The 22,315-nt window shown below is 42.9% G+C and overlaps 1 protein-coding gene across 1 annotated transcript in view; it reads right to left on the reverse strand.

Moving 5' to 3' along the window:
* Positions 1-10,720: 10,720 nt before the first annotated feature.
* The window catches only part of FNIP1 (folliculin interacting protein 1), a 92,774-nt gene continuing 81,179 nt past the window's right edge, over positions 10,721-22,315 (reverse strand). The window contains 5 exon segments of the mRNA XM_030573059.1: positions 10,721-14,163; positions 15,201-15,316; positions 16,124-16,321; positions 18,336-18,504; positions 18,916-20,353. Coding sequence (XP_030428919.1) covers positions 14,085-14,163; positions 15,201-15,316; positions 16,124-16,321; positions 18,336-18,504; positions 18,916-20,353 — 2,000 coding nt within the window. The 3' untranslated portion in view covers positions 10,721-14,084.

Genomic DNA, 22,315 nt, shown 5'->3' on the forward strand with positions numbered 1-22,315 from the left:
CCCCCCATACACTTTAAATATGGAGAATTAAAAAACAAAAAAACACAACTATCCACACATTCCACATTCTTCCCTCAAATACTAGTGGTCCCTACCAGAGTCCCAGTTACAAAAAACAAAGTAGAGCTTTGCAGTGATCACCTTTATGTATGGATTAGATTCTTGCACCATCTTCTCAGGATCAGTTTGCCCAGTTTACGGAACCATTTTCTAGCATTAGCAATGCCAAACCATTCTACAGAGTCAGGTTATTAACCAAGACCAGAAACACTACAATTATTTTTTCTTTCAAAAACAAGAAAAACCTCCTCAATGTAAAACACTAACAATCTCCACCTCTCTTAGCTATACCACATGCACGTCTATAAGAAATATTAGTTTCATTTTCTGTGATGTGTAAGGGAATATATGTTTGTTTTCTATTAACACCCTAGGCCAATTTCCACTTCCAGATCTACGGTGCAACCCTAAGGATGTTAGTATGGTTGCATAGGTGTAACTGAGAGCTGTGAATGTAATCCATTATATCTGAGAGACAATTAACAGAAAAATCATAAATTTCACTTAACATAGTTCAACTGTGTCTTGTATTAAATCAATCAACTTCAAGTTCTCTGACTAGTACAAGGTAAAAAAATTAGGAATTTGGTATATTCTGTCTCAAGCCAGTTGAGTCAAATTATCACAGAGGCCTCAGATCAGTGCACTAGCTTGTGATGGTCCAAGCCAGGGCTTAAATACTCAGATTATTTCTTGGGGATGGGGCCTTCAGCCCATGGGAGGCACCTTGGTTCGGGGCTTCAGCCCTGCAGATTTGAAAATATTTACCAGAGCTCTGCTCCAGACAGCTCCAACTTAATTTAAGCCCTGGTCCAAGCAGAGCGCTGGGAAATTCATTATTGGTAATCTAAGCATTTCTCATGGGGGGAAAAGTGAGTTTGTTCCACAGACATTCCTGGTAATATCAAAACTAGTGCTAAGGAGTTAACAAAAGAGAAAAGTAAGTTCCAAATTAAACAAACATTGTGGGTACATGGTTAGAAACAGAACACACAAAAAGAACAGCCAAGTATACATGCTGGTCACAGAAAGTTCCTTATTTTCTGTTGCACAGAACAACCCTCACCTCCTTAAAAAAACTTAGCTCAAATGCCAAAGTCAAACACTGTGTCTATAACAATTCAGCATCTGATGGAAAAAGCAGATTATGTCTCCATAATCAGAAGTTTTAATTTAACAAGATAAGCATAGGAGTTGGAGCTACCCTCTGACTGTACAGTAATTGTTAAATACAGGTTTTAAGTCTGACCCCTAGCGGTTGCAACTAATCCCACACTAAAATACAACTTGGGACAAAGATCAATGGATAAAGAATTGAAATTCTTAAGAGAAAGAGGAAGGAAGTGATAAGATGATATCAGACTTTTTTTTACTATGTGTAATTGAACTGGATGTGGGCAGTGTTAGGTTTCAGAGACAACATGGTTCTCTTTGTTCATATAAGGTAATTATTTTGTGATAGGGAAAGGATAGCATGTACAGGGAACTTCCTCCCATGCCGCCTGCTTGTTGTTCCAGCCCCGCCTTGGGTGAGGAGAGGCAGGGGTATGTAAAGAATGCAAGATCTCAGAACATAAGTGCATTACTGAGAGGCTCTCATAAAAAAGCTCAAGATTTTCTCCAAATTGAAGTTTCTAGAAACTTCTACAAATCAACTTATGGTAGGTACTTATATGACCTCAAGCAGTGTAATATTGCAGCATGCTGTGAACATTAATACAGTTCTCCTGGCAATGCCCGTGAGGTAGGGTAGTATGGTAACCCCAGGGCCGGTGCAATCCATTAGGCCACCTAGGCAGTTGCCTAGGGTGCTAGCATTTGGGAGGTGGCATTTTGGGTCCTTCGGCGGCGACTGCGGCGGGCAGATCTTCGGCCGCCCCGGTCGTTGGTGGCATTTAGGCGGAGGAACCTGGGGCAGGGGGGTGCGGGGAGGGTCACCTGCAGCAAGTAAGTGGGGGGTGCGGCATGCAGGGGAACTGCTCTCCAGCTCACCTATGCTCCGCCTCCTCCCCTGAGCACGCCACCCCGCTCTGCTTCTCTCCCTCCCAGGCTTGCAGTGCCAAACAGCTGATTGGCGCCGCAAGCCGGGGAGGCGGGAGAAGCTGAGCAGCGATGGCGTGCTCGGGCAGGAGGCGGAGCAGAGGTGAGCTAGGGCAGGGAGCCGCCGCACGGCTCCCCAGGCTGGGAGGAGCAGCCGCTGGGGAGGGGTGCCTTAGGGTGGAGGGAGGGGCAGGGAGCTGCCACAGGGCTGGGGCGGGGCACAAGGTGGAAGTTTCACCTAGGGCGTGAAACATCCTTGCACCTGCCCTGGGTAACCCCCTTTCCAGATGGAGAGCTAAGGCACCTAGATCATGTTTTCAGAAGTGCTCGGCTCTTATTTAGGTGACAGTGTAGGTGGCCAGGTTCTCAAGAGGGCTTTGGGTCCTGAGGTTTTGTGAAAATGTGGCCCAGAGTAACTTGCCCAAAGTCACATTGGCACTCAAGATGTTATACCAATTATATTAGACCAGTAAAAAAAACCAGCAGGATCTTTTTAAAGGGGACAAGACAAAGATGCCACATTTATTATGATAATTTATGACTAATAACTAATATCTTAATTCTTATACACACACATTATACCTATTACCTATACACACACACACGTTCACATTATACCTAATACCTATACACACACACATACACACATTCGCACACACAGACCCACATTCATCAGGTGTTCTGCAGCTGCTGCATAGTTACCAGTCCTGAAGATAACTTAAGTTCATGGCTTGATTTTGCAGCTTGGGTTCATAGCTTGTGGCAGCTAACTGGCCAGGAAAGCTGGGCACAAGGCTGAGCTGGATCTCTGTTGGGCAGGCACCAATGTTTTTCCATGTTGGCAGCAGAATGTTACCCAGAGTCTCTCATCTCACCCTTCTTTTTTATAGGCTTTTAGTTTGGATTCAAAGTCTATAGGTCTTGCTGTGTCAGGCTGCCTCTGGGTTTAGATTGATCACCCATCAATTGCAGGCGTGAATTTCAGCCTTGGACCTGGCTTTGATCTTCCTTCTGTTGTCCTTTTCTTTTTAGGGTGGATGCTTCTTACTTTGTTTAGGGCTGTTGTCTAGGTCTTCAGCCGTTGGTATTTGAACTTTATCTCATCAGGACAGGCTGGGGCTGGAGGTTGATTCCATCATTCATACATACCTCATTCACACATCTAAACTAAACTAATAAGATTACAGCAGGGTTTGCAAAAATGAAGGTTGGAGGAAGCTTTTAAAAATGGAGTGAGTGTTTTAAAGTGGGGTTTGAATTACAATATGGAACAGAAGTTACAGTGTAGGCAAGTGTAGTGAATGGTGAACAGAAGTTACATTAATAAAGTGAACAATTGAAAACAATTTCATTTATCAGTTCTACAAAGAAACCTGGATCTCTGGAGCCCAACCTTAACCACTTAACAGGGCTTCCTTTCTGCAAAACTTAGAGCCATTCTCATGCAACCCTCAAATAGCTGCTCATGTCTCACAACTAACTGATAAATTCACCTTCTAATTTATATTTACTGTTGTTATAGAACCTTTTCTTCTTTGTAATTATTACTAAGGAGGTGCATTAAAAATATGCTTGAGTCTCATGGCTGCTGCCGCTGCTTATGAGCCCAGCTGAAGATATCTATCATCTCTCTACAACTTCACCCAGGAGACGTTCACAGCTTCAAATGAGGAATAAGCAGCCGGAGGTTTGGAAACAAAATATATCCCACTTCTGTACAACTATCTTTGGTAATAAAAATCCAGGAACAAGAGCCATGTGTGTGTATGGGGCTGGGGGGGGGAAGATGTGAGTGCTGCCTTGAGCCATTCTGATGCACAAGTGAATGTGTGGGGGTCAGGACATAAGGAATCTCTTCTCCACCGAGAGCAACAGGGCAAGATCTTTCCATTGTGCTCAAGATGGATAGGACGGTTAGCAGCAAACATGCTGGCCCAGGCAACATATCCTCAAAGGAGTCTGGTTTGAGCTGTACGGTGTGTCTAGCCCACCCAATGGTGTGCATGTTGCATTCGGTTGCTAGTACTATCCAGAAGTACTGACCCCTACACCATTCCCTGACCCTGCATCTCTGTGAGAAATCCTTCCCTGGCTGATAGCATACCTATTGTTGAAAACACAACAGGAAGCATCTCTTCTCTTTCCTATGCCAGCCAAGGCAGGGTTTGACCCTTTAATATACAATTGCTTCTAAAAAGAGCAAATTTAGAACTTTCCCACAATGCATCTGTCAAATGAAATTGTGCATGTAAAAAACTTAGTGAAATCCAGATCAGCCACTGTCTCCAGGCAAAGGTAGAAGCACATCAGTGAGGTAACTGAGACATTGGACCATATTGTAGCTTTTCTGTAAATAGAGTTCTTTAATTTGTTCTTTCAAGAAAACCCTACACACAATACACTGCCTGGGAAATCAGATTTGTCTCAGAAGGATAAAGGCCTGGGTTGAGTCTGCCAAAATTTGTACAGGTGGTTCAATGAATTTCCAACCTAAAGCTTAGTTCTGTAGCCAAGGAATTTAAACAAATCAGCCATCCCCCTGTGGCAAGGGTGCCTTTGCCCTGCTGCTTTCTTTATCCTCCCTCTTCCAGATCCTATTACACGGACTCCACTTGCTTGTGCCTCCAATCATCGAGTGGGGTTAATTCAGGCAAAAGGAACTCAAAAGTCTATCTGAGAGCATGGCTCTTACCTCAGAACCTGGGTGACCAAAACAGTTGCTTCACAGGGGCCTTGCTTCAGTTCTTAGGCTTTGATCTGCTCTGTGTTCAGCTTACCACTACCCTGTTCAGAGCTGACTCCCTTATAAACTTTCCAAAATCAGCTTCCCTCAAGAACTGCTTCAGCTATCTCATAAGGACGCAGCTGCTTAAGATCCCCTCATTTAGCAAATCAGATCCAGGCTTCAAGTCCCCTGCAGGCAGCTCCTTCACTCCCTTTGCTCTAGGTATCTAGACAGCAAGTGTGAAAAATCAGTACGGTGGTGGGACCTAATAGGTGCCTATATAAGACAAAGCCCCGATTAGCAGAATTGTCCCTATAAAATGGGGGCGTCTGGTCACCCTACTTTGCTTTCTCATAAGGAAAACAATATATTTGTGCTCTAAACTCCTTCAGTGTTCCTATTGAATCTGAAAAATGGGTTGATGGTTTAAACAGAGTGCACACACCCACATATAAGTAGGTGTTACCTTCAAAACAAACATCTAAACAAAAAGGCCTACCTGTCTCATGGGTACATGCTGATTTTTCCTTTTACTTACAAAGCTATTCAATTTTTCTCAATGATAAAAGTTCAGTGTGAAACATACTAGGCTCTTGCATAAAGGAGATAAATACCAGCTGTATGTCAGCAACAAACTTGTTAGCAATTTCCTTATGTACAGAGAGTACAGACTTGGCTGGCTACTCCCATCCCATAGTTTTTAAAGGTAGTCTTATGGTCAGTTTGTGCTAAGCCACACAAACTGCAATCACAAAGACTTTTGCTGCGCCCACTTGAGCATGGGAATACTGACAATCTTTCAGGGGTGAAAAGAAGGTATTGATCCATAGCTGTTGCACTTCCACTGCTGCCCTAGCACTGACTAGTTATTAGTTAACTAATAACTCTTCTGGGTTCAGAGAAATGTTGGAATTTATTAAAAAGGAAGTCAAAATAGATTTAAAAATACTGGACAGCAAGTGTTACAACCAAAGAACGTATAAATGCAGAGCTAAGAATGAAATAAATGTTAGGTATTGTTAACATAAGTGTTTTCTAAATTCTGCACTGAATTCACTCCTAGCATAACGATCTCTTGCCAAAGAGCCACACAGACTCCAGGCCAGTTGGCTAACCTCATACATGCAGTAGCAGGAGAAAAACTCATGATTATCTGCTGTGGTAACACAGGCTTCTTTCTAGTCATTTATCTAGAGGAGCAGTTTTACTGGCCAAACAAGTTCAGGGACCTGATAAACATTTGAGCAGGTCGGACAATCCATAGAATATAAGGCAATAATACACTAGCATATGCGCCAATACACTGTAGTAGAACTCTACTACCACTTATACTGCTCTAGTTAAAATCTGAGCACCTCATTACACTCTGGCCATGTCTACATCTAAAATTTTGCAGCGCTGGTTGTTACAGCTGTATTAGTACAGCTGTATAGGGCCAGCGCTGCAGAGTGGCCACACTTACAGCAACCAGCGCTGCAAGTGGTGTTAGATGTGGCCACACTGCAGCGCTGTTGGGCGGCTTCAAGGGGGGTTCCGGGACCGAGAGAGCAAACCGGGAAAGGAAACCAGCTTCGCCGCGGTTTGCTCTCTCGGTCCCGGAGCCAGCCAGCAAACCGCGGGGAAGGAGACCTGCTTGCTCGGGGTTCCGGGACCGAGAGAGCAAACCGGGAACGCCGCGGTTTGCTCTCTCGGTCCCGGAGCCAGCCAGCAAACCGCGGGGAAGGAGACCTGCTTGCTCGGGGTTCCGGGACCGAGAGAGCAAACCGCGGCGAAGCTGGTTTCCTTTCCCGGTTTGCTCTCTCGGTCCCGGAACCCCGAGCAAGCAGGTCTCCTTCCCCGCGGTTTGCTGGCTGGCTCCGGGACCGAGAGAGCAAACCGCGGCGTTCCCGGTTTGCTCTCTCGGTCCCGGAACCCCGAGCAAGCAGGTCTCCTTCCCCGCGGTTTGCTGGCTGGCTCCGGGACCGAGAGAGCAAACCGCGGCGTTCCCGGTTTGCTCTCTCGGTCCCGGAACCCCGAGCAAGCAGGTCTCCTTCCCCGCGGTTTGCTGGCTGGCTCCGGGACCGAGAGAGCAAACCGCGGCGTTCCCGGTTTGCTCTCTCGGTCCCGGAACCCCGAGCAAGCAGGTCTCCTTCCCCGCGGTTTGCTGGCTGGCTCCGGGACCGAGAGAGCAAACCGCGGCGTTCCCGGTTTGCTCTCTCGGTCCCGGAACCCCGAGCAAGCAGGTCTCCTTCCCCGCGGTTTGCTGGCTGGCTCCGGGACCGAGAGAGCAAACCGGGAAAGGAAACCAGCTTGATTACCAGAGGCTTCCTCCTTCCACGGAGGTCAAGAAAAGCGCTGGTGAGTGTCTACATTGCATTACCAGCGCTGGATCACCAGCGCTGGATCCTCTACACCCGAGACAAAACGGGAGTACGGCCAGCGCTGCAAACAGGGAGTTGCAGCGCTGGTGATGCCCTGCAGATGTGGACACTCTCAAAGTTGCAGCGCTGTAACTCCCTCACCAGCGCTGCAACTTTCTGATGTAGACAAGCCCTCTGACTTCAGACCTAATACTTCAGTCCTTATTCAGGAAAAACTCTTGTGATGCTGCATGCCATATGTTTCATGGAAATATGCTTATGAGTTTGAATATGATGTAACTGGAATATGCCTTATGCAAAAAGTCTCTTGCACAGTATCATAACAAAAGTTATAACCTACTGAATATATCCCTCCTATTTGTATGCATGTATCATTCTTGTAGCTGAAGCTAGAAAGATGAAGTAGAACTCTGAGGTCCTGTTGTAATTATGCAAAGTGTGGGTCATTAGTGGTGGTTTAGAATCTCGATAGCTCCCATTGACTAGGACAATTGGTTGTAAATGGTTTATTTACCTGCAAACCTTCCTGTATAGGTGTGGGCCAGCCCATGGGGAATGGAGACTAGGGGCTTGGCTACACTGGAGGTTTGCAGCACTGGTGGTGGGTTTACAGCGCTGCAACTTACTCACCGTCCATACTCGCAAGGCACATACAACGCTGCACTTCCCTGGCTGCAGCGCTGGCTGTACTCCTGCTCTGCCTGAGGTATAACGATTGCAGCGCTGGTAATGCAGCGCTGCTCCCCCAGTGTGGCCACCAAAAGCACTATAACTGGCCTCCAGAGGTATTCGGAGGTATCCCAGAATGCCTGTTCAGCCACTCTCAACAGCACTGCAAATGCTGCAAGTGTGGCCACACTGCAGCGCTTTCCCTACACAGCTGTACGAAGACAGCTGTAACTCCCAGCGCTGTACAGCTGCAAGTGTAGCCATACCCTAGGGGTCTTACAGTGATATGTGACCATGTCATCTGATAATGAAATCCATCTTAAATCTGGTACTTTTCCATTTAGAAGGCAGGGGTGGGGCAGGCAAAGTACAGGCAAAAGATTCCCACCTTGTGCCAAAGCTATAGAAGAGGGTGGAGCAGGACAAAAGAGGCTGCCAGTCATGAGAAAACCCCTGCTTACCACCTGAGATGTCTGCTGGAACTAACAAGGACTGTACTGGGGAAAGAATTGGGCCCAGACTAGGAAGGAGTCTAGTCTGTGAAAGAACCTTACTGGAACATCTCTGAGGGTGAGATTTTACCTGTAATCAGTTTCTTAATGTATTAGGCTTAGACTTGTATGTTTTTGCTTTATTTTGTTTGGTGACTTACTTTGTTCTGTCTGTTATTACTTGAAACCACTTAAATCCTACTTTTTATACTTAATAATATCACTTTTATTAATAAACCCAGAGTAAGTGATTAATACCTGGGGGAGCAAACAGCTGTGCATCTCTATCAGTGATATAGAGGGCAAACAATTTATGAATTTACCCTGTATACACTTTATACAGAGTAAAACAGATTTATTTGGGGTTTGGATCCCATTGGGAGCTGGGTGTCTGGGTGCTGGAGACAAGTAACTTGCTGAGCTGTTTTTAAAGTCTGCACCTTTGGGGGCATGGGCCAGAACCTGGGTCTGTATTGCAGCAGGCTAGTGTGTCTGGCTCAACAAGGCAGGGTTCTGGAGTCCCAAGCTGGCAGGGAAAACGGGCTCAGAGGAAGTCTTGGCACATCAGGTGACAGTCCCAAGGGGATCTCTGTGACCAAACCCATCACAACTCCCATTAACAGTTGTGCCAGAGATTGGCCCCTGCATCTTGAATCAAGACGAGCTCACATTGTACAAGCTGTGTGCCAAGCAGTAAACTCAAGACTTGTGATTATTAAAAAGCCCATTGATTCTTTGCTCAATTGCTTTTACATTGCCCTAACCAAAATGAAACACTAAGTCATTTGATCCTTGCTGTGCTGCTCAGGAGAAGGTAATGGAGAAATGGAATTTCAGAATGGAGTATGAACAGTTAATCAGTTTCTTTTCCTGCTGTCATGAAAGCTTTCATATCTTTACTGTGATACTTGAAAAACACTGGACTGTTTTGTTGCTGTTTTCATTCCTCCCAGAGATGTACAACCCCCCACACTAATAGATACCATCTTACAGTATAGGCCGTGGCATCTACAATTCAAAATCCTAGCAAAAAATATTTTAATGATTTTTGCTCTAAAATAGACTAGTTTGCTGAACAGTGTTTCCATTGTGTATGTTAGCTGTTCTTAAATTCCATTCAGCCTGGGGTCTGCTTAAGGGAAATCCTCCCTTGAACAATCTCCCTTTCCAATCCCAAATCCATAGCTAGCATGAGCAATAGACTTAGTTACATGAAAGAGATATGAGGAGAGTGTTGAAACCAGAGGGAGAAGCAAATACACTTAAAAATGTGGCTGTGGCTACAACCCCCTCCCTCCCCTGGTTTTTATCTGTGCTGGTTTATTTCCTCTTGGAGGATGTAGGACTTTGCATTGATTAGTACTGAATGCCCCTGAACCCTCACTGGTACAATCTCTCCTGGTTAGTTCTGTGCTGTCCTAGTGTGTGTTTACTACCCTTCCATTTTTGCTTTAGTGGCACATTTGATCATGGTTGAATTTACACCCAGGCAAAACCTGAAAAAGGAAAAACTTATTAACAGATCTCGCTTCTGCACAACAACCCAAAGAGGCACAGGCGTAGAAGTGAGCTCTAGGAATAGAAGGGCATTGTCCATGCACAGTTGACACTTTCTATGATGGCAGAACCATCCCTTGATTCAAGCACTCATGCATCACCCTTGTAAAAGAAGCAGCTCTGCAGATAATCTGGAAATGAACTGTGGACCAGTGTTTGAAAACCTCATGTCTATGCCCTTGTCTTTCATTTATGGGTTTTGTTTTGTTTTTAAGATTGCTAAGCATAATCCAAAAGACAAAGTGGGTGAGGGAATATCGTTTATTGGACCACCTTCTCTATTCAATTTCCAGAAACTTTCAACCTCTTTGGCTGTGGGGTTCTACTTTTCTCAGATGTACAAGAGGTCTGACTCAGTAAATGTATCTCCTGTACATCTGAGAAAAGTGGAACCCCTTAATCAAGGGGGTTGAAAGTCTCCTGAAACTGAACAGAGAAGTTGGTCCTACAAAAGATATTACCTGACCCAGCTTGTCTCTCTGATATCCTGGGACCAACATGGCACCAACAACACTGCAACAAGAATAATTAGGCCAGCTTTCTTCTGGGATAATCTCAATACAACTCTTTGGACTGATATTGAGGCCAGCATTTTCAGACTTGCATACATAACATTAGACACCTAAATCTCAGTCAGGCATGGAATTAAGTGATCTCCACACCTCTGATAATCATAACATTTAATTAGGTGCCAAAGTAGGGATTTCAGATGTCTGATATTAGGCACCCAAGTTTCAAACCTGTGGTCATTATGGTTTGTATTGTCACTCCCCACAAGTTAAAAAAACAAAAAAACAAAAAAGACATAAACAAGAGTCTCACCAGCAAGTAAACTGACATACTGTATTTATTGCACAATTTTCCCCTAAAATTGGGAATGGTTATTATAATACAAGTGCACATCTTGGGAAATATATACAAAAAACAAAAGATAACAAATATGTACATTTTACCCAGCATTTTACACATACCACCATCTAAATAATTTAGAGAAAGCAAAAAAATTGTCATAAAACATCTGTCATAACTAACAGGGAAAATGTATGCAAGGTGTAAAATCCTGTTCTTTTTATTATTATTAGTTAGTATTTTGTTTTTAGCAGACCACTGTTTTCCAATTGCAACAAAATAAATTTGCTAGTATATATATGTTTAGTATACTTAATGTTTTTAGCCTCAAAATTAAGACATATTAATAGAGGTTGAGAATACTGAAGAAAAAAATCAAACAGATTAGTTTTCTATACACAAAAAAGGGTGATACATTTTAAAAAGTCAACACTATAGTGTTGTTAAAGATCCCTTTTTTAAAATTATTCACCAAAAAAGTGCATGTATCACATTTCTCATGTACCATAAAAGATAAGTTACAGGAACACTGCCCATCACGCTAAAGTTGAATTTGCATATTTACCACAATGGCGATATGGTTAGGAAAAGTGTCCATACATTTTAGACCTAAAGCTCAGATATTTGTCTCACATGAGGAGCTAGCATCGGTGACCTGATAACCACAGTAGTGGCAGAGCGGCCACTTTGTCTAGGACTGACTGAACAAATGATTGCATTAAAACGGTCTAAGGGAGCTGTGTTAGGCAGAAGAAAGCGGAAAATGATTCAACTTAATGACAATTTTTTCCTCTCTCAAGTAATTCATTTCATGTTGGCAGAAGCCATGTGTTTCTTAGAGTCAACCCCAATTTCAAAATAATGTCCAGAGTTTTCTTAGTGATGAGTAAACAGAAGAGAACATGGTATTTTCTTGTAATAATTAATTAGGGGCTCAATCCTACAAGGTGCTGAGCATGGTGCTGATTCATCAAAGCACTTAAGCACGAACTTAATTTTAAGCATGTGCTAGTACCACTGACTCCAGGTGAGACTACATGTGTTTAATGGGACTAGCACGTGCTTAAAGTTAAGCACGTGCTTTAAGTGCTTTGATGGATCAGAGTCAATGTTCAATACATTGCTGTACTGAGTCTTGTTGCACTACTGCGATCAGGTTATATTAACTGAAAAATATGTACAATGTTCAGAATTGTAATTATTGGCTACATACTGTATTCTAGCAAAAATAGTTTAAAATTCGGATTTTAGAACGCAATCCTACATTACTGATGCGTGTTTGTAGAATCAGGCCCTTAAACATTTGTTGTGTTCATTCCAAAACCCAGATGTAATATAATCATGGGCTTAAAAGAGGACATTTAAACAATAAGCAAAGTGACAAATTACATCTTTAAACTACGTATTAAATATGAAAGTCTTCCCTGCAGCAGTCAGCATTAGATTTTGTATGCAGACAAAGTTTCAGGACACACTGCCCATATTAAAGTTTGGCTTACTTACCAAGTTAGATCCCAATCCTACAAGGATAAAGGTGCAGGTGCAACTCCATCCATATGGATCCTTGTAGGAATGGAGTCCTAAGATTAAAAGTTATGATTTTTTTATACTAGTACTACCAAAACACACTGGGTGAAATCTTTGCCCTGTTGAAGTCAATAGAGTTTTGATATTGATGTCAGCCGGGCTGGGATTTCACCCACTGTTTTCAAGTTTGAATGAGGGGTGGGGGAAATTGTTTTGTTTTTAAAACATCTGCAAACCACAACAGAGAGCACGTTACATGATTGAAAAAAGGCTTATAGAAAGAATGAGCTATTATAGAATGATAAATATAGTTTAGTGAACTAGTAAACCAGTACCTTTCACTTTTATTATGGATAGTCTGTGAACTCCGGTATACTGAGGATGATCAATGAAAACAATAACTGTAATTAGCTACATGAATTGGCTGCTAGGACAAGAAAGCAAAGAGAAGCATATAACGCAGTATCCAGTTAAACTGAGGTAGCAGAGCCTTTTGAAACATAATCACCCACCTACTGTACATTTACATTACTTACAGCAGATTGGTTCCACATCAGCTATTTTTACAGCTACTGTGCTGTATACATGACGGCAAAACAATGATGAGTGAATAAAGGAGAAATGCTGAGAATGGAACAAACAGCATTTCCTGCTGGTAGCTACTCAAGTCAGTAGAAAAGGGATTACAAGAACTTGCATCATTGGGATATTTTGTCTAAAAATAATTTTGATATTTCTATGCAATGGCATAATCAGGCATCCACGTTTGAAGACCTTTTTTTTAAAAAAATATAGCAATTAGTTACCTGAGCAATTAAGGTTATAGTCTATTTTTTCTCCCCCAGTGCTTTGGTACAATTATTTCTAGCTCATTATTTCACTCACTGACTGACTGCTGTAAAAACAATATATTGCCAGAATATTATAGACTGTAAAACTATTAGAGGTAATAGTCATGGCATTTTTGGGATACCACACGGAAATTTCAATCAACATTCTCTTTAGCGTTTGTTTGTTTTGTTTCAAAATTGCATTTCTTCTATTTTTCGTAAGTCATGAAACAAAGGTATCACTATAAAGCAACATTTACACATTATAGCCTTTGAATACCTGTTACAACACGAAGCCAAGAAAGGGAAATAGAGTCACATTTGCCAGTTTGTTTGTTGACTACTCCCCCCTTGAAAAAAAGAGTACAAATACATTTTTAGCTGAGTGTCATTAGTAAGCTGCTTACAAAAATCATTTTTCCCTTGAGAAATAGCCACAATTTGACTATTTAGTGAAAAAGTAAAAGTTGTTACAAATCATTGCAGTTTGAGAGTTAAAGATCTTAACAAGCTCCTAATAGGTATAAGCCAGTCTCAAGACAGCTGCTTTCTTCTCCTGTTAAAGTTTACAGTCAGCAAATGCATTACAAAGCAGTTCTTCCTTGCATTCCCTGTTTTACATTGTACATAATTAGCCTCCTTGCAGAAACTGCGCAAACCATTTGCAGTTCTTCAGCTTTTTCTAAAATCTTGGGTTTTCTTCAGTAACCTCAAACTCAGGCTTTTCAATTACTGTTCTAGTTTAAATTCTTTTTTATGAATGGCCAAATAGGAGAGAGGGGGGGAAAAAAAAAGAACTCTCCAATTGTTTATATAATATGCAGTCAATGACTGAGACCCAGTCAGCTCAGCAAGCTGTTCAGTTCAGTTGCCTCCAGCAAAAAGGAACCAGGACAAGTGTGTTTCATGTCTGTCTCCTTGTCTTCTGTTTCAGTTCCAGGGAAAAAAAGTGTTACTCTCTATGCCCTCCAGCATTTTAAAGTAGTATCTGGGCAACATATGGAGAGTGAGTGCTTGCTACAGCTGCCAGTAAAGGGAGGTCGCTGGATTCAATCCTAAAAGGAAGAAGAGAAACACTAAATCTAACGCAAAATGTACATGTGCATTAACTGCTAGATTATCCATGCCAAGCTAAGGTTTTCGCAGTTGGACTATTCAAGGAGAGAAGCTCTATATTTTATCTATAAAGCTTTAAACTGCAAGTCATTCTTAATGTAAAATTAAAACGTGCATTTCTGAAGTCAAGGCAACATCACTATTTGTTATTAAAAACAGGAACAATCAGTTCGTTTTTAAACGGACATCAAAATTAATTCCTGCTCTGCCTGGTGACTCACTGACAGATCTTCTTTGTCATGCAGGAAACTTGGGTTCCATTCCTGCCTGCTCTCTTGGTCACTGAGCTAACCATGCTGGCAAGGGAATACACTGGGGGGAATTCATCCTACCCACTGCGCACACATGGCCTGAGTAAAGGAGCTTTATGTGGGGAACTCAGCACAAGTTAGGAGCAAAGAAGGGAGTGGAATTCATTCATTCCCCACTCACAGACAAGCCATGGTACTGTGCAGCAGCTCGTCCCTTTGCAGATACTACTTCAGCATGTGGACGGACATACACACACACACACACACACACACCCTTCAATCAATGGAGTATTTCGAGCTGGTGTGGAGACCGCCTTCCCAGATTCTGTTAAATGGCCTCTCTGCTTGTGCCCCATTCCCACGGAGAGGTGCTATGTGGCGTACATGATACAGAGTGTGTTCTCTGTGCCCTCTGCCACGTGAGGAATGTCCCCCTGGAGGTATCAAGTGCCTTGTGTTATTCAACAGAGACTGGCCACCTAAAAAGTGGTTCTAATGAACTCTTGAGTGGTGAGTCCAGAGCAGGGGAAATGGGAGAGGGATCTTAGAAGATATGGAGACAGCCCCAGAGTGGGAAATTCATGTCAAACTAAGGGTCCTGATCCTGCACAGGGATCCACTAGTGCAGACCCTGTGGCAGTGACAACCCTACTAGTAGGTGTGAAGAGGATTTATGGTGGGAGAAACACAGGTGGAAATTGTATTGAACAATGTTGTGATCATACCCCAATACCACGCCCAACTCCTTGACATGAACTCGCATCTGGCCCTTGAGGTATTCAGACAGCATCTTGCTTTTGAAATACAGCTCTTGCAGACGATCTTCCAGGTGCATAACACACTAGGAGCACATGAAAACAATCATATCAGAAACAAAACACCTTGCAGTCCCTGTACTAGCCAAATTCCAAAGGGGGAACAGCACAGTCCCCATAATTCTATTTTCTATAGTGGGCCATATCAAGGTAAATAATTATTTGAAAGCACCTGACAATACTAGGGGAAGACACACAGCTAGAATGATGCAAACTTTTGTTTAGATTTCTGTTCTGAAAAGTATTTTTTATGTAAAGGATGGATCTTACTGTCCTACTCTAGCAGGCCTCTCACTTATTTCAGTGGAAATGTTGGTTGCATATCAAATCAGGACAAAAGACAGCTATCTTAGGCCACGTCCAGACTAGGAATTAAAATCGATTTTAGATACGCAACTTCAGCTACGAGAATAACGTAGCTGAAGTCGAATTTCTAAAATCGAGGTACTCACCAGTCTGGACGGCGCTGCATCGATGTCCGCGGCTCTCCGTGTCGATTCCGGAACTCCGTTCGGATTGATGGAGTTCCGGAATCGATGTAAGCGCGCTCGGGGATCGATACACCGCGTCCAGACTAGACGCGATATATCGATCCCCGAGCAATCGATTTTAACCCGCCGATGCCGCGGGTTAGTCTGGACGAGGGCTTAATTACAGAACAAAGTTTAACTAAATATCTCAAATGGGCACAACAGGAAGTTAGATAATGCACAATATGATCAACTGCGGCTATGTGGAAGTATGAAAAATATCAACTTACAGCATCTTCGTTAACACGCTAATTTAAATATTCTCAAAACATATTCAGCCCTTTAGATCTCACCCATACTTACAAAATTTGGAGATAAATTATGCTTGTAAAGCTGAAGAGTGGAATGAAGCAGGTTGGAGACAAGGCTAGAGACTAACACCTCTTTTCCTAGTTTATTATCAATCATTCGCCTTTGACTACTGGCCACTTGTACTGTCCATTTATCCGTGTCTGCGATAATGCAAACAGCCTCTGCAATTGGTTCATCCAAAACAGGATGCTTTAAAAAAAAAAAAAAAAAAAGACAGAAAAACAATAGTTTAAGTCTGAGAGTAACAAAAGACAACTCAATTTTTCCAAAAATAATTTCTTCCTGAATAGTGACGGCATTTTTACATACACTGCAATCCCTTAAAAATGGATCTATAGAACAGAAAAGCTACCACAGTTTTAAATGGATAAAATCCTACATTTTCCAAAGTAGTTTTCTTTTTATTATCCTTTATTGTATCAAATACCTTCTTCCAAGAATGAATATGTTTCAGGGCCTACGAATTTTCCCCTTGGGCATTCAATAAATATTGATGTGTCCTGTTTGAATGGACCTGAAGTTAAATGGAGGTAGGTTAAAATCATATTTTAAAAAAAGTCACCATGTCAGCTGTTGTTTATTTTTTGTATTTCACTCAGTTTGGACACTTTAAATAGTCTGGTCAGTTTTACTCCTGTTACTAGCCGAGTTTTCCTTAATGTCAGCAACAGTTCTGGGAATAAGGTTTGTTAACTGTTGCTGCAGAACCAGCAGAGAGTGCAAACAAAGACATCCACACTCAACTCTTCTAGTGCCTTCAAACAGCGCCTTTACAAAATATTTCTCTGCAACGGATTTTTTTTTAAAAAGAAATATTTAGAACTCTGTTGGCCCTTTTCCCATTAGATTTTTGGCTTCACTGCTTGAGAAAACATCCCTTTATCCAGAGCACCACCATATGTGGTGCTATGGTACAGTATGATTTTCTTCGAAAGCCAGTGTGTAAAATCTTGTCTAATATTTTATATATTCTGCCAGTGCCTGATGTTATCGATTCAGTTGAAGTTTGTTAGGGGAAAATTAAAAAAAACTCTCTTTATTTTGTGGGATGTAAGAATGAAGCATTGGTTTCATGCCAGTATTCATTCTGAGATACTCAACTCGTTTCTCAAAGTTCAGCTGGGCTTTATTTATAAATGGGTGAAATCCATCCAGGTGTGCAGGGCAACTCAGTGGCTGATAAGCATCTGATAGGGCTATGTGCAGGGAAGGAGAAGAAAACTATGGAAATGGCCACACATATGGGTAGCCAAATCTGCTGCATATAAAATGGTGCTATTACTGGGGCTCTGTGACAGAAGGGATCTTGCCAGAGGCCCTGTTTACTGCTCACAGAAGAAGTGTTCTTTTATCTTTGCTAGGGACTGATCCCGCTCCCACTGAATTAAGCTATTGGCTTACAGGGAAGCAAGATCATGTCCTTCAACGGCAAATGTGGGAAATGATGCACTTCCACCCCATACACTCCTCCCTCCAGCCCGACCAGTTTCCAGCCTCTCCCCTAGTACAGATCCTGGATTATGCGGGTAGGACTCTGTTGGGGAAGAAACAGTTCCACAGAGTCTCCATTCTATAGGAAAGAGTAGGAAGAGAAAGGGAGATCAGAGTGCAGAGTCCTGCTCCCCACGTGGCTCGGGGTGGGGTGTTTGCCTCTCTTTTCCCCACAAAGCCAGCACGGTTGGGTCATTACTTTCTGTGAAAAAGAAACAACAGAACTGGGAGATCCCAGTATTTCTGAGGACTGAATGTTAATTTCACCACTGTAAGTTCTGCTCTGCAGACATTCAGGACACCAGCAGTTTGTTGGGGAGACATGAATGGGGAAGGCTGTATGGCAGTTCAGACTCCATACCTCATAATCACTATCTATCAATGGGGTTGCAGCAGCACCTAAAAGAAGAGAGACTTCATGATTTCTCTAAGATTCAACATGGACGTCTCTTTTCTCCTAGGGCATGATCCTTCTTCACTGGCTTCAACAGAACCTTAAAGTGCAAATCTGGAGCAGATAAATATAATCATGTTACTTGGAAGTACTAACTGATAGATGAGAGCACTGAGAACAAACTAGTGAAATGGGACTATGGAAACTAGAATGGAGCTGTGACAATAAATATTTCCAGTTCCAGCAGGTTTGCCAGTTCAGAAATATTTGCCTCTCTTTATTGTGAAAGATACATTTCATTGGATATAGTTTAATTACCTGCACCGCATGCGACAAATCCGACACCAAACAGTGTCTCAGTTTTTCATCATTTCCTACTCCTTGCAAAACAAAGTCAGGTACGTAAGATGAACAGTAGCCACCTAGCAAGGACCTTCCAAAATTGGCAATACTGGGCTGGATAGAGTTCACTTCAACTAATTTTGACCTGCAAGAAAGGTATATCATGGACATGTACTATAACTAGCACTGATTTCTAGTCATTTCAGCTTGAGGAAGTGTGACATTTTAGTTCCAATCATCTCTCCTCTAAATGTGATCAGCTGTTCAATTACATTTTAAAAAGCAACTTTAGTTCAAAGACAGTTTAAAGTATTCAGCCCTGTGCACAAAATATGGTAGAGGAACAAGATATGAGCCAGGGTTGCAATGCATAATTAATACTGTTAATATCCAGATCACCACTCTCTTTAAATTCATTTTACAACCACCAAGCCCAAGAGAATCTTTCCAACCATTCATGCAAAAATAGGCTACAGTACCTCAAGTCATGTGTGTGGGGGAATGAGGAGAAGAGATTATATTTGCCATGGTGTCTGTTATTGTTGAAAATACTTACCCAGGAAAAGGGATCTCATCTTCTTCTGTCCAATCTTCGTGCTCTCCTACGTAGTAGTTACTGTTTTGTCTGGTTAGATCATGACCTGTATCTTCACTTTCACTGTCACCAAGAGCACTATCTGAGCTCTCATTTCTTGGAATGTCCCAATCAGATCCTGGGGCAACTTTTTTCTCTGAACTCTCTTTATCCCCATGGGGGACACAAATAGAGATTTTGTCTCTTTGGTCCTGCTCAGCAAAACAGTTTTTGCATGTCTCCTGGCGAACAGATTCCATAAATTTACAAAATTCACTGGGTAGTTTGCTGTTCATTGTACCTAATTTTTTAGAAAGTTCTAAACTACTGCCATGATCTAGAACCTCTACAGCTGCTTGCACTGGAATATCATCAATAGTCCTGGTTTCAATCGAACCATCATCCGTAAAATACTCATCAAACAGACTCATGCTCTCTGCATTGTAAGGATTCGGATTCCAATTCTGATGCTCGCTGGCAACTCGAGGGAACGTTTCAGCTGTCCCACAGTCTCTATTTTGGTCCTCAACAGTTTGTTTTGCTTCACAGTTCTGAGCAGCACTCGCTTCTTCCTCTATTGCTGCTTGATTGTGATGCCTAGCAATTTGTTCCACGACTGCTTGACTTCTGAGGTCAATATCTGAATCAGGAGACATGGAATCTCCAATCAGGAAAGTCACCTTTGTCTGAGCCTCAGCAGTACTACAAGGAAATGCATCAGACAAGAGCTTATCTGGAGGCTTCTTTTCCACTGCTATACCTGTTGATCTTGTTACTCTGCTGGCCTGGTTACCAGACTCCAGTGACTCCTCAGTCTTCCACGTTCCTGCTGTTGGCTCTAATCCCAAATCTGCCATTGCACATTTGTCCACCGACGCTGACCCTGTGCAGATTACTGTCTCCAGTTTGGTGTCCAGACAAGATATCAATTTATCCTTGCACTGCTTAATGTCAGCAGCATTTTCTTGGCAGTCAGCAGCACAAGTTGTCCTGCTCTCATCTGAAGAAGTCTCCTGCTCCACCTTAGAGGCATTTGGGGCATATTCTCTCTCTTGATGTGAAACGCCTTCTGTATTTTGCCCAAGAAGAAGCGGACACTTGCAATATTTACAGCTACAGTTAGGAGTTCTCATTTCTTCAGACTCACTAGATAGCAAATTGCTTCTGTTCCTGTGGATTGTTATGAGCACATATTCAGATTCCTCTACTTCTCCTTTCTCCAGCGTAGTAGTAATAACTGTTCCCGGCATTACTATGGCTTCATCTTCCCCATTTTCTAGAAGATGCGTCTCTTGTAGCTCAGAGCATCTTATGAAGTAAGTGAGGAAATAAAGCAATCTCTGGACTAGATCTTGTCTTTTACCAACCACCACTGTTTTTGCTAATCTCACAGGTGATCCAATAGCTCCATACAAGTCTCCTACAACAGAAAACAAAGCAAGAATAAATATTTTGCAGCTTTAAACTACTCATGCTGTTACTATACAGATGCTAGTTTTCTAAGCCAGATCAACAATAGATGAGATTTGTGGATAGAACTAGACCAGTGAACCTCCCTAGTGCAGACACAGCTTATACTGGCAAAAAAGTGCTTTTGCTGGTACAATTGTGTCCACGCTACTGCTTTAGCTGGTATAGAAATGTTGCCCAACAAAAACAAAACAAAACCACACACTCCTAATCAATATTTTTACACTAGCAAAGTTTTTAGTGTCAGTGTTGCCTCAATCAGCTTGGGCGTCTCTGTATTTAGGCTTGACAGGATTGACTTTAAATTGTTAGTCATTGATAGACATGGATTTCGCATGGCAGAAATTGATGAAAAAATCACGAAGAGTTGGCAAGCGCAGCCTCCCCCACACTTAGCATCCACACGGATCTAGTGTCACTGGCCCTGCTGTCATGGCCCTGACTTTCACATTCTGGAGCCCAGCGGCCACTCCTAAGCAGGAGCCGTTCAGCCATAGGGTGGGCCTCTCCCGTGGCCAGGAGCTCCTCCTCAGGGCACTGGTCAAGGATCTCTGCTCCCCTGGACTAGGACTGCCTTCCTTGCACCTTGTGCCAGGTGCCTTGTGCCCCTCTGCTACACAGGGAGTCCCCTGCAGCCCAGACATCAGTTCTGGGAACCCTCTGCCACCCCACTGTCAGCACTGCCCTAATCTGAACCCCAATATTACCCCCCTTAATTTCTCACAATTATGAAAATTAAAATGGTTAAAAACATGCTTAAAACGAAAATTGATATTAGTTGCCAAAATTACAAAAAATGACAAAGAATTACAAATTCTGCCAGGTGTATCTCTGTTGAATACAGAGAATTGTAATAGTGCTGTTTGACTCATATAGAAGATGACGCACTGATCAGAGGAACATATGAGCTGCCCTATTGAGTTCAGAGGGAAGGACGTGTGTTTTCTTTTCAAGGGGTAATTATTTTTAGAGGGACCCTTCCATGGGCAACAGCCTTAACAGCAACCGTGAAACTATACACCAGAAAGGGCTTACTACGTCTGTCTCACCATTACAGTCCATAGGCAAGGGAACCTTTCACCTCTGTCACCAGTTCAGTCTGGCCCAGATTTACAGCCACTGAAATTTAACCTCTGCTATCACTTCAGTGGTCTGTGGATGATGATTAGATGAGTCTCACACTCTGACTTCAGTTCCTACTGAGCAGGTGTTTACAACACAAAAGCCAACGGGAAAGCTCAGTAGAGAAGCCAAAAATTCAGTGATCACGGAAACTGAGCTAAACTTTTACTTCTACAGGAGACTCCTCCAGATCAAGGTTTGGGGTCACTGGCAGGGCAGTAGCAGGAAACTTGTGCTGCCACAGCCTGTGCTGTACCTGTTCTGTGGATACAGAGGACTTTGCTCTCCAGGGCTCTCTATCAAGCACCTTTAATGAGCACTAAATTCACTCAAGCGTGTTTACAGTGCAGCTCTGCTCACGGTTGTCACCTGTTATGAAAGTGAGGATCAAGGAGAGTAAGTGGCCAGGGATGGTTTATTTCCTCTTTATGGTCAGTCTGGAGGCAAAAGGGGCCCCAGACTGATCCTCTCTTTTTCTCTCTCTTTTCACAGGTAGTGGCCCCACCCCCTGCTCAGGCAGTACTCCCAAGGCAGTGGGTGGAGACAGATGCAGAAGCTGGGTCAGCAGCACCTGCCAGAGGGGATGAGATTGCTCCTGATATTACCGTAAAGAGCCACATCCCCCGGAGGCCAGAGGAAACCCCACTCCCACCTACAGGAGAGTGAGCTGAGGGAAAAATAAACCTGTGCCATGAATCAGTGCACAAGGTGACTGTGAGCTGCAGCTCTACCCCGCAGCCTTCTCGTCCCTCCCACCCAGCTCTCTGCAATATTTTGAATGGGGGAGGAG

This window comes from Gopherus evgoodei, chromosome 8 (assembly GCF_007399415.2).
Source record: "Gopherus evgoodei ecotype Sinaloan lineage chromosome 8, rGopEvg1_v1.p, whole genome shotgun sequence".
Taxonomy (NCBI): Eukaryota; Metazoa; Chordata; order Testudines; family Testudinidae; genus Gopherus; species Gopherus evgoodei.